At 26.9% G+C, this 17,462-nt stretch overlaps 1 protein-coding gene across 1 annotated transcript in view; it reads right to left on the bottom strand.

The window, feature by feature from the left end:
- Positions 1-8,278: 8,278 nt before the first annotated feature.
- LOC117172965 overlaps positions 8,279-17,462 on the bottom strand; it is a 63,546-nt gene continuing 54,362 nt past the window's right edge. Inside the window, exon 3 of the mRNA XM_033361290.1 lies at positions 8,279-9,663. Within this exon, the coding sequence (XP_033217181.1) occupies positions 8,921-9,663 (743 nt within the window). The 3' untranslated portion in view covers positions 8,279-8,920. The remainder of the gene's footprint in view (positions 9,664-17,462) is intronic.

The following is a 17,462-nucleotide window of genomic DNA, read 5'->3' as shown; positions in this document are numbered from 1 at the left end:
TTTGGTCCACATTGGACCGCATATCGTTTGACCAATCCCAACGGATTAAAGAGCTTTCCACCCAAAAACAAAATTTGACAAATTACTTCCAGTAAAGCAAACAAAACTAACAAATACAGTAAAAAACATCTCTAACACAGACAAATATAACTTACAAAAGGAATTACAAAACGTTAAACAAATGCTAATACAGAACTATTATACAAACAAACAAATTGATAAGTCAATAAGAAAACACACTCAAAAAAGCAAGTCAACACAACCCACGAAAGAAAGAGAGAGTAAAATGACCACCACTCTACCCTACATCCAAGGTGTCACAGAACAAATAGGAAGAATTCTCAACAAACCATATTTAAACCATAATCAAGTTCAACCAGTCCCCACGGTGGGGCGCTCTGGCCAATCACAGACATCGTAGAAAGTATACCTAAGAACATCACGACCTGATTCCTCAGTTTCAGGTCAGCCCTGAAGATGTGAACTGCAATGTTCACGAAACGTAGGCAAACAATTCGTAGTTTTTTACACGAGTGAAACCCGAAACATCTCTTTTTATCAAAATGAATCATCGTGAAAGCATAAAATCTATTAAGAAGCAATAAGAAAGGTGGGTCTGGTCCTAAATTTGGATAATTATCAAAAAGTTTTTTGTAAATAATTTTTCTTACTTTTTTCATAATTATTGAAATTTCGGACCAGAACCACCTTTCTTAGTGCTTCTTATTTATTATCCGACATTTTCAACTCAAGGTGGCGCATCATGTGAATATAAATCAGCCCTGTGCATCTGAAAACAAAATGGCGATCCCTTAGTGTCCTAAGTTGGTTAGTTCCTAATATCTTCAGCGCGGCGCTAGTTGCCCCATCACTCCCTGTTTTTGCATTGTAAGCAATGGGAGTAGACCACTTTATTTTAATTTTTTAATAAATAAAATGTTATTTTCGTTAAAAAAATATTTAAATGAAAAGAATGTTACTCATTTTATATTTCAAAACAATTTTCCAAACAATGTATATAAATGCTAATGGAGAACATGAATGAAAACTTTACCAAAAAAAACATGGCAAGGTGGAATATTAGATTTTAATTTGAATAAAAAGTTAAATATAATCCTTTTTATATCTGAAAACGCAGTAAATAATATTTATATTAATAAAATGTGTAAATAGTTTTGTGAAAAAAGTTTTAATAGTATAAAAGTTCAAACTTAATATTTGAGGGTTTAGCGAGTACTTACGCTATTTAATATAATGAGAAAAATGTGATTGAAATTGAATTAAATTTTTATTCAAGAACATATAACATAAAAATATGTGAAGAACATCAAAAATAGTTTATTCAATAATTCAAATTGTTGCAAATGAAACTATTTTTCAGAGGAACAAATATAAATTATAATTTTATAAAACGTCTACTAAGATGGAAATTTAATCAATGTTTTAACATCTTTGTTTTAAATACTTAAAAGGATATAATGATAAAAGAGAGGAATTAAAGAAATTTATTATTTTATTTTCCACTGATTATTAAATAAAATGTTTTCAAATGTAAATTTAGTTAAATTCGATAAGAAATACATTATATCTATTTTATATTCATAAGCGAGAGTATTCACATGGTAAGTTTAAACTTAGTACTATTCAAATTTTTCTCCAAGATTTTTTTACATTCTATTAGTAATATTGTTAATTTGTTTTCGACACTAAACTTTAAGAATCATATTTTACTTTCCATTCAAATTCATATCTAAGATATAACACAGTTTGCCAGGATTATTGCACGACCATATAAATCATATTTTGTCTTTAGTATTCATAAAAAATGATTGGAAAAGTATTTTGAAATGTTAAATGAGTAACATTGTCTTAATTTCAAGAATTTTTTTGTTAATATCTGAAATATGGAGAGATGCTCAGGGCTGATATAAATTAGGAAATAAAAAAAGTGGCGGCAAGATAAATTAATCTTTTTGTTTAAAAAATTATCTTTTTTATTGAAACTTCAACTTTTTGGTTCAGAATTTTGTTAAAGATTTGTCTTTTTTGGTAGTAAATTATTCTTTTTTTTAATTCATATTTTTCAGGCGAAAATTCAACTTTTTGGTTCAACATTTTTTTAATTTTATTGAAAATACGTCTTTTTGGTAGTAAATTAATCGTTATGTTTAAAAAGTTATTTTTTAGTTGAAAATTCGAGTTTTTGGTTAAGAATTCTTGAATTTTATTAAAAATGTGTCTTTTATGGTAGTAAATTAATGATTGCGCTTAAAAATTTATCTTTTTTGCTAAAAAATTCTATTTTCCAGTTTAAAATTCAACTTTTAAGTTGAAAATTCGTCTTTTTTAGTAGTAAAGTAATATTTGTGTTTAGAAATTTATCTTTTTTAGATAAAAATTCAAATTTTAGGTTGAAAATTCTTGAACTTTTTTCAAAATTGTTTTTTTTTCGGTAAAAAATTAATTTTTTTTTTTTAAATTTATTTTTTTAGTTGAAAATTCAATTTTTTTATTGAGAAATCTGGCATTTTATTTAAAATTAGCCTTTTTGTGAGTAAATTAATCTTTTTGTTTAAAAATTCATCTTATTAGTTGAAAAATCAACTTTTTTGTTGAGAATTTTTTAATTTGGTTAAAAACTAGTTTTTTCGGTAGAAAATTAATCTGTTTGTTTAAAAATTCCTTTTTTTGTTAAAATTAAAGAACTAGAGTTGAAAGTTGAACTATGTACTTTCTTAAAAATGCATTGTTTAAGTTAACGATTCAAAATTTTAGTATAAAATTCATAACTTTAGCAGTAAATTAATTTTATTGTTTAAAAATTAGTCCTCTTTATCGAAAATTAATTTTTATGTTTAAAAATTCATATTTTTGGTTGAAAATTTAATAACTAGGTTTGAAAGTTGAACTAATTTCTTAAAAATTAAAAAAGTCCTTTCTTTTCTAAAAATCCACTTTTTGGTTGAGAATTCTTGAATTTTATTGTTAATACGTCTTTTTGGTAGTAAATTAACCTTTGTCTTCAAAAATGCTTTTTTAGTAGAAAATTATTTTTGTTCGTTTAAAAATGCATATTTTTAGTTAAATATGTAATAACAAGGTTTTAAAGTTGAACTACATTCTTAAAAATTTTTTTTAATTCCTTTTTTAAAAAATTCAACTTTTTGGTTGAGAATTCTTGAATTTTATCGAAAATTCATACTTTTTTATAGTCGATTAATCCTTTTTTTAATTTAATCTTTTTTAGTAGAAAATTCGACTTTTTGTTTGAGAATTTCTGAGTATCTTAATAATTTGTTTTTTATGGTAAAAAATCAATCTTTTTGGTCAAAAGTTTAACAACTAGGTATTAAAGTTGAACTACATTCTTAAAAATGCCTTTTTTGGTAAACGGTTCAAAATTTTAGTTAAAAATTCACCTTTTTGGCTGGAAGTTGAAATATTTCGTGGAAAATTCCCTTTTTTTTTGTTAAAAAATTACTTCGGTAATTGAAAACTGGTTTGTATAGATATTTCGTCATTTTGTCATAAAATTTCAATGATCTAGTAAAACAAACTATTGGGTAAAAAGTTAGTTTTTTTGTAATTAAAATGTTTTTAATTGAAAGTTTTACTGTTCTATTTTTTGTTAAAACTTTACCTTGGTTTATAATTTACCACACGGTCATGTAGACGATACAGGCATATTAGCAACTTGAATGGGTCTAAACAAACAAAAAAATCATTTTAAACGAAACATCGGGTTTTACTTAACGGCTGTTTTACTTTGGGGGGGGGGGGGGCATAACTAAATCAACGGTTCTCAAATAGAGGGAGGGGTGGGGGTCTAAAATTGCTCAAAATTGGTAACATAGTTCATTGAGGATCCATTATTGAATCCTTCTGTTGAACTAACATTGATTTCAAAATTTGAATTTATAAAATATTTCTACAATATGTTGAAAATAATTGATAAACTTTTTTTTATAAAATTCACACCCAAACACCATTATTTGCACTGAACATAAATTTTTGTTGTTCTGCAAAAAATAAATATAAATAAATATTAAATGACTTCTCAAAATTAAATAATTATTTTTAAAAATTGATATACTTATATCGTTGAAAATGTTTTCACGGCGATGTAGAAAAGTCCGACAAGAAATAAGATTGGTTCATTAAACAAATTCTATATGTTTCAAATCGTTCTCATTTTCAAGAATATTTAGCTTTTAAAAAATACTATTATTAATTATTGGTAAGATTGTAAAAAATTCTAAAAACTGATAGGGAGAATAATTAAATTAAAATCATCTTTCTGTAAATAGTAGTTTAATTTTTAGTTAGAAAAATAAGTTTTCAACAAAATAAAATACATTTTCAAGGAAATAGTTCGATTTTCAACGAAACAGAAATTTGTTAACCAAAAAGTTTAAATAACCATAACAATATATTTCAACAAAAAATAAAATGGTCAAATTTTCAATTAAAGATATTCATTTTTTATAACTAATTTTCAACCAAGGATGTGAAATTTCAACCAAAAATGTGAATTTTTCATCTAAAAATAAATTATTATTAACAAAATATATGAATGTTGAACCAAATATTTTAATTTGTAAGGGAATTTTCAACTAATAAAGATAAATTTTCGTAGATATGTAAAGATTAATTCTAAATAAGAAATACAATAATTTAATGTTAATCTAGAGAAAAACGTTTTTAACGAAATAATATAAATTTTTAGAGAAATAGTTAAATTTTTTAACCAAACAGATTAATTTTCTACCGAAAAATAATATTTTTTAACATAATATATGAATTTTCAACCAAATATTTTATTTTTAAATGAAATTTTCAACCTGATAGTTAAATTTCTACCAACGAAGACAAATTTTCAACAAAATGGTTAAATTTTCATCCAAACAGATGAAATTTCAATCAAAAAGAAAAAATGTCTATGAAAAAAAATCAATTTTCGACCAGAAATAGAATAGTTAAATTTTCAGTAAAAAAATTAATTTTGAATTAAAAAAAATCATTTTCAAACAAAGAAATTAATTTTTATCTAAATTTTGAATTTTCAGATGAATTTTCTACCAAAAAGGAGAATTATTCACTAAGAAGATTAATATTCTTCAAAAAAAATAGTTTCAATAAAATAGAGAAATTTTCAGCCAAAAAGCTGATTTTACAAGTAAAACGAAAAATGTTAAACCAAACATAGAATTGTAAATTGTTCAGTTGAAAAAATTATTTATCAACCGAAAAAAAACGAATTTTCAAAAAAAAAAAGTTAAATTTTCATGAAAACAAATTAATTTTGTGATTGAAATAATGAGACTTCAATAAAAAATGAATTTGTGACCCAACAGTTGAATTTTCTACCTAAAAAAGACCAACTTTCAATCAAACGGATGAATTTTCAACCGAGAAGATTAAATACATGAGAAAAAATACATTTTTGACAGAAGAGTCAAATGTTTCAATTTTCAGTTAAACAGATTTATTTTCAACCAAAAAATTGAATTTTTAACTCAGTAGTTAAATTTTTAAGCAAAGAAATTAATTTTCAAACAAAAAGATAAATTTGAACAAAGTATATGAACTTTCAACCAAATTTTGAATTTTTCAACGGAATTTACTACCTAAAAGTCAAATTTTTAGCCAAAAAAACAAATTCCCAACCAAAAAGGTGATTTTTTATGTAAAGAAAATAAATTTTAAACCAAGCATGGAATAGTTAAATTGTGAGTTTAAAAATTTTATTTTTAAACAAAAAAACTAGTTTTTTTCTTTAGAACTGGGAGATTAGTGCGCGCATATTGCCCTAATTCCCTACTAATTACTTACTTACTAGTAATTATTAAATAATTTTTAAAAAAATTAATTTAAATTTTGAACCAAGAAAATAGTTATATTAGAAAAAAAATCTTAGGCCCAAACTAAAATTTGCAGGATGATTCGAGAAAAAAGTGATTTAAATACTCTGTGAATTCCAGATTTGGAAATGGTAGAAAGACAGATTTAGTGGATAATTTTTTTTAAAGCAAGCCAGAAGGAGCTTTCTAAATATAAGTTTTTTAGGTAAATTGACTGAGAAAAATCTGGCGCAAAATAAAAAAATGCTGGGAATGTTATATGTGACGTGAAAGGAAGAAACTAGCCTTGGAAATTTTTAATTTGGAAGGAGAAATATTCATTATTCTGAATCAATTAAAACCTGAAAAATCGATTTTTTTGACCTAGTACTGGCTTCTTCGTTCCACGTCACATATTCTGTTGTTGGCACTTATGGACTTAGGTTATATTATTCTTAAAATTATAAACTTTATTGCAACATTTTTAATAAAATATAAATTTTACAAATGTTCTAAAATTCTTCCAATAAATTATTTCCATTTTTGTACAATTTCATTTGTTTAAATATATTTTTAAGAAAAAATAATTCTTATAAATAGAATTATGAGGTCGTATAAACAATTTTTTACAAGATGATAATTAGGAACATAATGAATCAAATTACATCCAATTATCGTCAATTTTCTAAGAACTAAATTATATAAATTGTGAGTAATTAATATATTATTATTGGCCACGATTAACCGAGGCCAAAGTAATACTTCGATTATGTTTGTTTTTCTTCAGAAAATTGTCTTTTAATAATAAGTTCGGATCTGTTTCTCTAGTCGATTATTTTCCCAGAAATAAATAATCTATTCTGCAAGAATAATTTTTAAATAAGTATTTGTCTAAATATAGTATATATACAGAATTAAAATCTATTAAAAAGTTGGCGATGAGTCTTTCAACTCCTGATTGGATCAGGGGGTAGTGCTCCAAGTGTGTAAAAGGCTCAAATCCTGTTACCTTCATTTTTTCCTAATTTTTTATTATTAAAGTTTTTTTTATTACAATTTACTACAGCGATTCTTTTTTTCGATTATTCAAAATTAATAAAAACCGGCAAATAGGTTTTTTGGCCATAAGGCTGATTTCTTCCCGAATTCAAGGAAATTCCGGAATTCATGGAATTAATGAAATTCATGGAAATGAAGGAATTCAGGGAATTGATGGAATTTGTGAAATTCATGGAATTCACGGTATCCAGAGAATTTCCGGAATTCATTAGATTCACAACATTCACGTATATCGCAGAATTCATGGAATTCAAGGTTTTCACGGTATTTATGGAAATCACAGAATTGATGGAGCTCAAGCAATTCATAGAATTCAAAAAATTCATCGAATTCGAAGAATTATTTGAAATGACGGAATTCGCAGAATTCCTGGATTTTACGGAATTTATGGAATTTACAGAAATGATAGAATTTACGGAAAATTAAATTCACAGAATTCGAGAAATTCGCGGAATTGACTGTAATCTTGGAATTTAGAGAATTCACGGAGTTCAAGGAATTAAGGGAAGTCGCAGAATTAATGGAAATGAAGGAATTCACAATATTCATGGAATTTATTCATGAATTATTTTAATTCCGTGACTCGTTCAAATTCCGTGCATTCCATGAATTCCATAAATTTCATCAATTTAATAAATTCCATGAATTCCATAAATCTCATTAATTCAATAAATTCCAGTTATTGCACGAATTCCGTGTTCTCCATGAAATCCGCGAATTTCCATCATTACCGTAAATTCCATAAATTTCGGGAAGTTAGTCAATTCCGTGAACTTCATGAATTCCTTAAATTTCGAGAATTCCTTCATTTTGGTGAATTCCTAAATTCCATGGATTCTGCGAGTTCAATGAATTACGTAAATTCTGCAAATTGCGTGAATGCTGCAAATGGTATGAATTCCGTAAATTCCATAAATTCCGTGTATTCCTTAAATTCGTTGAGTTCCTTAAATTCAATGAATTACGTGAATTCCACAAATTGCATAAATTCTGTGCATTCCGTGTATCCTATAAATTGCGCGAATTCTTTGAATTCCACGAATTCCTTGAATGCCTTGAATTCCATCATTTTCACGAATCCATTAATTCCGTGAATTTCATCATTTCCTTGAATGCCATTAATTCCGTGAATTCCGTAATTTCCATAAATTCTTTAAATTCGCTGAATTCTCTAAATTCAATTAATTACGTGGATTCTGCAAATTGCGTGAATTCTATAAATTCCGTAAATTCTATAAATCTCGTGAATTTCGTAAATTCCATGAATTCCGGTAATTCTTTGAATCTCCTAAATTCCTAAGGCTGGTTTATTCGTTACACCTCACATTTGATTTTAGGAAAATTTCTTCATTTCTCATTAATTAAATACAAAAATCAACTTTATTTCAAAATACGCCTTATACCCAATTTCTGTATTTTTAGCCAAAAATGTTAATGGGGTGCCATATTAGCATATACAATCGAAAAATTCCATTTAGCTGGAATTTTTATTTAATCTTGGTTCAGCCGCACCGAGGTCTCTAAATAAGCATCACATAATATCCTTATTTTCAAAACATAATTATTCTAATAATAACAGCGAATTCTTATCTCATTCAACATCCTTAGAGCTTGGAATTTGAAATCGCGGGAAATTGTATAATCCAGGCCAAAGCAAACAATCATATAATTTGTATGAAACTACATATTTTCTTCATTATCTCGAATGACAAGACTTTTATTGAGGAAATTTATCGCTGATGATGTTGCACTTCTTTATTCTGATTTATTATTGTATAAGTAGTACTCATGCTTTGATACAAATCTGTAAACACCTAATCCAATCAGTTGTTTACGAAAGTTACCTCAGGAATTTTATCAATTCAATCAGTTTTCAATAATTGATAAGAAACATTTTATACTGGCTCACTATCATCTTTCTGCTTATTTCATTGTCTACTTTATGTATTTCCTGATTTACTTCCAATTAGCATTGTAAATCTCTTGTCAGTTTCCGAACTATAAATTCTAAAAAGTAAAAATCATATCCAGTTTCTTTCTACAAACAACGCTGTAAGTTTCCTCATCCTATCAAAAAAAATGGTATTAACAGAATCAAATTTCATAGACTGCAATTTTTGGGCATCAAGTCCATCATTCTCAACATCAATCGTCAAAACCTTAAGCATAAAAGCACAATGACTATATTCTTTGTTAGCACTTCTTTGAACTATTTCATCAAATTTCTCTCTTCCGAAAATTGAGACGTCACATTCCATTTTTTTTAAAACTGATACAAAGCTCTCGTAGTACAAATCCAAAAGGCTGTCGAGATTTTTCGGTATTAAATCTGTAATTAAATTTGCACCGATAAAGAAGACTAGTTCGTTAATTGGATTTTGGAAAAGGTAATTTTGGAAATCGATGAATTTTATATCGTCGACTTGGCCACTTGAGTTTTTATGGAACATTATGTTGTTCACCCAAAAATCAGAATGGATAATTGTAGACCAGGGTTCTACAGGAATTCCAGTCCAATTTTCTGGATCCATTTCCATGATGGGTTCCCAATTTGATTTGTATTTATTTATTTCTGGATCTGATTGCATGGCCTGAATAATTGAATCCTTCATTCCTTTAAAAGCATCTGGATTCATGGCGAGACACTTGCAGCGGATTTTTAATGCTTCGAATTGATCTGGTCGTTTATATTTTACTGCCATTCCGAGGGCATGGAATTTTGCGAGGGCCCGGATTGCCACCCTAGCGTGCTCTACGTCCAATCCTGAAATCATAATTAGTAAAATAAATAATAATTAAATTTCATATGTAGAAAAAGATTCCTCCTCTTCGCTCCGCTCGACAAAATTTAATTAAAAATTTAACCCGTTAAAAAGTAAGCGTCCACTTTCCCAAACATTTTTTCAGCGAGATTTTTTGGTACAAAATCGTAACCATATATCATAACATAAATTCAAACTGAAATAATTATATTTATTTATTCAATACAAAATACGTTATTTTCATTGAATTACATTTTTATTTATTTTTGTCTCGAATTTGTGAAGATATACCACTAAAAAGTAAAATTCTTGCGTCCATGAACCCTGAACATTAAAATCTACAGGTTAGTTTTCCGAAATTCAAGGTGGCGATGTCAAATATTGCGGCTAAAACCCAAACTTTTTTTGCTATTCCCGATTTTCCGTATTGGAGCAACATTTTCAAATAGATTCCCATACATGCATGTTTATAGAGCTTTTTGGGGTCGCTAATCACGAGTCCGAAATCAGATTTTCCAAATTCAAGATGGCGGAGCCAATATGGCTGACAAAAAAGACTGAAACATTTCCGATTTTCATGAAAATTCGCACATGGGGGTTCTTGGGGCAACTGATGAAGAATCCGTGATGATATTTTGAAAATTAAAAATATCGGATCCAATATAGCAGCCAAAAATGACTGAAACATTCCGATTTTCATCAAAATTCGAACATGGAGGTTTTTAGGGCAACTGATAACGAATTCGCGACTATATTGTCAAAATTCAATATAGCGGATCAAATATGACTGTCCAGTTACTGAAACATTAGGAGTTTCATAAAAATTCCCACATGGGAGGACTGAATCCACGCAATACGTAATCCTGAAGGATACTTATTCGAATGCAAAATTTACTGTGAAAATTTAATTTTTAAATTTTAGAAAAACGAAAAAATCTGAACTTGAGGGATATCTTAGATCGATAGTGTAGATATCTATTTTCACAAAATGTGATAAGTATCTCATCTAATCGGTAATTTGCGATCCCGCGCTAATACAGATATAATATATCTTATATCTATGACACTTTATGGAAAACCCTGCATTTGGCATGCCTGTGAAAAAAGATTCTTCTTTCGATCTCTCCAGTAGCTTAGTGGGTAGAGCACCCTACCAGCAATCGTAAGACTTGGGTTGGATTCCCAGAAGAGCAAAGGGGAGGGATTTTGTCACAAATAAAATTTAATTACAAAATTTCAGGAAAAGGAAAAATTCTAAATTTGACGGGTATCATAGATCGATAGTTTTAGATATCTATTTTTAAGCAATGTAATAAGTATCTCATCTAAGCATTAATTTATTATCCCGATGATAATATAGATTTCCAATAATTAATAATAACAATAATTTACCATTTTCCTCAGCTAAAACATTTTAGCTGAAAATCTTTTAGCCGAAATCTACTTTCTTTTTTAATCTAAAGATGATTAATCTGCATGTAAAGCCGAAAATGCACGAGCACGAACCCGAGCTCTCCCGACTTCACGAATGATGATCTAGCTGCTACGCAAATTTATTCCGGTTTTGAAATCCCGAATGACCCTCAGAATGATTAGACTTATTGCAAATAGGAAAATAACATTTACTGTAACATGTAAATGTACATAGGAGACAAGATATTTTCAAGAAAACTTTGTTTTTAACTAAATTCTTCATTTTTTAACTTTAGAAACGAATATAATCTAAAACAGTAAGTATTCAACCAAACATTTCTTATGAAAAAGAAGTATTGATGAGCATTGGATACAGTACTGTTTCGCGAAAGTGAATTCGATTTCCAATACTTATTCGCTAAAAAAATTACTAGATCCAAACTTACTAATACCTCTTTTTCATGAGGAATGGATTAGTTAAATTTTCGGATTGAATGGAATTTTCAACAAAATAGTTCAATTTTCAACGAAAAAAATGAATTGTGAAGTAAAAAAGATTATTTTTTGACCAAAAATGATACACTTAAATTTTTAGTCAAAAAATGTCTTCAAAAATGAATATTAAAACTAAAAACTAATAAATATTTAACCATAAATGGAATAATTGCATTTTCGCACAACAACCTAGAGGGCGCGCAAATGTTGGTTCTCGCGCTTCGCGCTCGATAATGTAATTACCTCGCGCTAAGCGCTCGATCTTTGTGCATAGATTTTTTGAAACTAAAGGTGAAATCATCGACAACAGTAATTTGGTAATTGTGAATTCTCTTTTGTTAAAGCTCCATCAGCCTTAACGAACATATTCTCATCACGTATCTCGTGCTTCGCACTCGAGTTTATCCCTGAAATTTTATACCATTCCCATAAATTTATATTATAATAACTCATAACTTACATCCGTATGAAAACAGACATACTTTTTCTTTTGTCGTTTTTCATATCGTTCGTTATTTGGCTTAAAAAGTTAATTTTCGTGTGTTTTTTGGTATTTTGTAAATATTTTAACTCTGATAATTTTTGGTTTTATGAAAAAAGTTATCAGAATATATTGTTAAACTTTTTAAATACTATAAAGATCCGTACAGAAAATCTTTTAATTTTGAAAAAAGGGGTATCAAAAATATTCAAAATGCGCTCACTTTTTAAATTTTATATCCAAAATAACTAGCTAACAAACTTGACCTTCAGTTTAGGACATTAAAAGAGTGTACCAGAGACCAATCTGATAGAATGATTTTCTCAAAAGTTAGCTTGCTCACAGGCAGACAGGCATACATTCATACAGATTGACCGACAGACAGACACATTCATAAAAACCTATTTTTTGGATTCAGGAGCTCTCAAAACGTGGACATTTGACAAAAACTGGGGGGGGGGGGGGGGGGGGGGGGGGTCAAATTTTACACAAATCTAATACCTTATCTGATGAGAATGTGAAATATCAATTTTGAACAACAAAAATCGAACTTACTATAGAATAGTCATTTATATATTTCATTGAAAAAGATAAATTTGTAACAAAAAATGGAATTCTTACATTTTGAGTACAAAAAAAAATATTCTAAAAGAAATTTTAACCAAATATTAACATTTTAACCAAACAAACTCACAGAAAAAACGAAGGATAAAGTTTACATCGATTCCGTGTGAAAGATTCACCGTAACAAAAAAAACCTGGCCGGATAAACTTTACATGAATCGAAGATAATTTTCGATTTTTAACCTTGCCTGGATAATCTTTCGCCTTATAATCGCTCCATTTTTATTCGAGATGTAGTGAGGATTGCGACGCCAGCGCTACCTATCGTCGTTAAACTTCATTAAATTGGAGAGAACCGGGAATTCCCATCTATCAGTAGCTTTTTGCGTTTTTTACTCAATGGTATTACGTAAGTTTTAATTCCACTACAATAGTCTAATATATTTCGGAGGAAATATATCAATAAGAACAACATTTTTTCCTGTTTTTTTTTTTACTAATTCTACATGTTTTACCGGAATTTGCTCACTTCCGCGTCACGCAGTAGACGAGATCAGAATTATACTCCTAACCTCAGTGAAACTTTTGCCGAAATATTTTTTATTTTTAACGGTTGCAAGTCTCACCTGAAACAAATTTTAACTTTTGTTTTTTCTGTGTCGTTTTAAATCTGGTCTCCCGATTTATAGCTCGGATTCACTCATACATTTCCGTTTTCCAAGTGCTGCTAAGGACGTTGTAGCAGACGACGGCATTTATTTCATCGTAGGATAAACTTTCGCCAAATAGCATGTAAACTTTAACAGTGGGAATAATTATAATAAATACTGAATAATAAAAGAGACGAATTTCCAAAAAATACATAAATTTTTAAGCAGTTAATTAAATTTGTCAACTATAGAAGATATTTTTCCAACCAAACATGGTATAGTTTAATTTTTAGTTAAAAAAAAATAAGAAGTATCAGAAGAAGAATTTTCTACCAAAGAAAATGGATTGTCAACTAAAAGCGAAAAATTTGAAACGTCTAGTACTATATTTTCTTATTGGAAATGCATCTCTTTTGGTTGAAAATTTTTTCATTTGGTTGAAAATTTTTTCATTTGGTTGAAAATTAACTTTCCTGATAAAAATACCTTTAGCATAGAAGTTTATTCTTTTTTTTCGACACATCTATTTCAAATGATTCTCATGTTGTGAAATGAGTATCTACATTTATTATTTCTACACCTGTTTTAATTTTGTTCTCGGATAAGTATAAAAAGTTTCCAAGCAATCAAATTTTCAGAAATGAAAGTGAAAATGAAGAAAAGAGAGGGGGGAAATTATTTAAATTTTTCAATGAAAATTATAGTTTAATTCTTTTTATGTCATGGACAGATTAATTTATTATTAGTTCATTAATTTTTTCCACAATGTTAAATTACATAAAGACTAAATTTTGAATTAAAGTTAACAAATTGATGATTTACAGTAAATGTTATATAATTGAATATCGGCTATAATTTATGTAATAACATTTTATTAATGTTTAAAATACATATTTTTTAAATTCATCATTCACGTACATTTTTGTTATGTTGTGAAATGAGTATCGGAATTCTGATTTCTAAATGATCCGAATATATATTTTACTTTTTTCTGGAATATTTTAAAATTTCATCGATAATACAAATTTTTAGGAAAATACTAAGTAAAAATTATTTGAATGATGCATTACAAAAATAGTTCTTTAACGCGTTGTATTTTCTGAACAGCTTAATTACTTATTATTAACTCATTCATTTTTTACGATATTTTATTACATGAAGATTGAATTTATTCATATTGAATATAAACGTTATAATAAAAACTAATTCATACTTAACTTATTTCTATTACAATTATATAGTTCTTCGAAATGTTGATGTTTTGAATTGATTATATGAATTAGCTTTTCATAGTCATAAGCACATGTGTTTTATTTTTTACAAAAACAAGTATTGAAGGTTATTAATAATTAAAATTGCCAGGAAGGAAGTTGAAAACATATATAAAGTAAAAATAAATGTATTATTTCGGTGAAAAAAATTATTTGAGGCTTTTTATGCTGTGAACCGTTTAATTCATTATTAGCTGATAATGTGATATGCTGATTTGTAATATAAACACTATCTCAATGTTTCGATGAAAATAATTGTTTCATGCTTTTTATTTTGTGAACTGATTAATTAATTATCAACTGATTCTGCTAAAAGTGACATTTTCTGGAATTAGTTTCAAAGTTTAGGATTAAATTAAATTGTCAAAAATAAAAGTTCAAATTAAAAAAATATATATAAAGTTAAAGTTATTTGAATGTTTTATAACAGAATTATATTTTTATTGTTTTTCTTTTGTAAAATGGTTAATTGATTATTAGATAATTAACGTTTTCTGAATATTACAGTGAATAAAGATTAAAACTTAGTTCCTCAAATTAAAATAACATAATTTAATTATTCACTTACAGTTTATATGATCGAACATTGAATAAAATTTTAATATTAAAAGTTTGCAATTACATTCTTTAACTAGATAATTTTTCAAATGATTCTGATATACTGAAATATGTGTTTGCATTCAGTTTTTCAAATCATATGGAAATATGTTTTTTTTTTCTGAAATTAGTATCAAGAGTTAAATGCTTTTTATGTTATCATTTATGGAAAGATCCATTAATTGTTAGCTGACTTATTTTTCACAACATCGAAGTAGATAAAGATTTGATTTGAACTTTTTTTTAAATTAATTATTTTATGTTGTGCAATAATTTTTTTCTTAGTATTTTGCTTCCATACTATAATTCCAGAATTTTTAAGGAGAAAAATATTTTCTTTTTTTTTTAAGTCTTGGTAATCTTTTTTTACATTTTCAAAGAGATAAGTAAAATCAAATTATTGGAAAAACTTTTTTTAAGAATTAGAACAATAGAAGCTTCTTAATAATATTAAAAGATTTTGAGATTACATTTTTTTAATGATTTGTGGGAAAATTTTAAGCAGTTAATATTTAATTTTAAAATGATAATTATAAATTTTAAAGACTTCAAAATTTGCTTTCAAAAAAATATGGAAGACTTTCAGACAATTATTTCCATTTTTACAAATTTACAAATTTTATTTACAAATTTTTAAAGCAACATTTTGACATTGTATATAATTTTAGAACAAATTTCAGTAAATTTAAGAGATATTTAGAAGTTTTGAAACGATTCAAAAACAATGAAAACTTATAAGATATTTTACGACTTGTATAAAAATTCAGGTTAATGAACAAAATTCTTTAGGTTTCTAAAACTTTTTTTTTCTATTTTTTAATTTGAAAAATTAACTTTGGGGGACAATTCGAAAATATTTTTAAACATCAAATATTTTCTTAAATTTCGAAAAAGAGTAAAACATCTTAAAGCATAATGTTTCAATTTGGTATAATTGAAAAATAACAAATAATTGAACCATCAAATTCTATAAATATTGCGAAGATTTAAGGAAAATAAAGAATATTTCTAAACTGCAGAAGATTTTAAAAAATGCAGATTTATGTGAAAGTTTTCAAACAAAAAGACACCCACACGTTAAAATCGCAAACGTCTGGACACTAATGTTTTTTTTTAATTAAACATTGTGGACAAAAGGTATATTATAATATTTCAATTCTGCAAAACTTCTAGAATCCACAAATATATTTTAAAGGTGCTCGAATTTTTCCAATTATTTTGTAAAATCCCGTTAAATATATTTTTTTTAAATCTAGATTTTTTGTTGACAAATCTAAAATATTCAAAAATCTTTTATAATTTTCTTCAAATTCGTGAGACATTTTTAAAGATTTTGAGACATATTTTTTACATTTTGAATGATTTTTCAAAATTTCAAGAAAAATTTGATTTATTTTGAAATATTTTTACGAATTCAAGAGATTTTGCATAGATGAAAAATATTTTAAACCTTGAAAGCATTTTCGAAAATTTATGCAATATTTATTATTTCTTCTGAAATTCTAAAAATCCTAAATATATTTTAAAAAGGCTAAAATTTCCCTAATAATTTGTGAAATCCTGTAAAATAAAATATATTTTTTTTAAATCTTCTACATTCTTTTTTTGACACATCTGAAATATTTAAAAATCTTTCCTAATTATCTTATGAAAATTATAAAATTTATATTTATATAATTCTAAGAAACTGCTAATACTTGTTTCCTTGTAAGTAATTACAAAATTTGTGTTAAAAAAAATATCAAAAAAGTATTGTTGTGTTACGTGAAAATATTGTTTCATTTATTTCTATACCGCACTTTATCTGACAAAATTATTTTTATTTACAAAACGTCTATTAAATTTTTTAAACCAATACAAAAAAATGTGACGTTACTGCGTTATGTAATATCTGAAAGCTCCCTAATAATAGTGCTAGTAAATTTTACGTTGCATTGATACACTGAATTCATTCTTTCATAATCTAATTTCAACAAGAATATAAGTGCTCAGAAAATTTTAACAAATAAATTGTTATTAGAAAATTGAGTAAATGATAAAAATAAGGACAAAAGTGAGCGCGCATGCGCGCTCATATAATAGTCTAGTTGAAATTAAAACTGAAGCCTTGATTTTTCGTATAGGGCTGTTTAATTATGTTCCCGAGTATGTCTGAGCAACCTAGAATTTTACCGAACGCGTTCGAGCCACAGCACGAGTGCACCGATACCAGCAGACGCCAGCAGTAGACTTCTTTTATAATTTGATGTCATTAATGTTTGCGCGTTAATTGTGCATTGAATTGTTTTTGAATTTTTTGTTTGAAATATTTTAAAACAATTTCTTAAGAT

The sequence above is a fragment of the Belonocnema kinseyi genome, chromosome 5 (assembly GCF_010883055.1).
Source record: "Belonocnema kinseyi isolate 2016_QV_RU_SX_M_011 chromosome 5, B_treatae_v1, whole genome shotgun sequence".
Classification (NCBI taxonomy): domain Eukaryota; kingdom Metazoa; phylum Arthropoda; class Insecta; order Hymenoptera; family Cynipidae; genus Belonocnema; species Belonocnema kinseyi.
The sequence above is the reverse complement of the archived record's forward strand: the minus strand, read 5'-3'. Positions and strand labels throughout refer to the sequence as shown.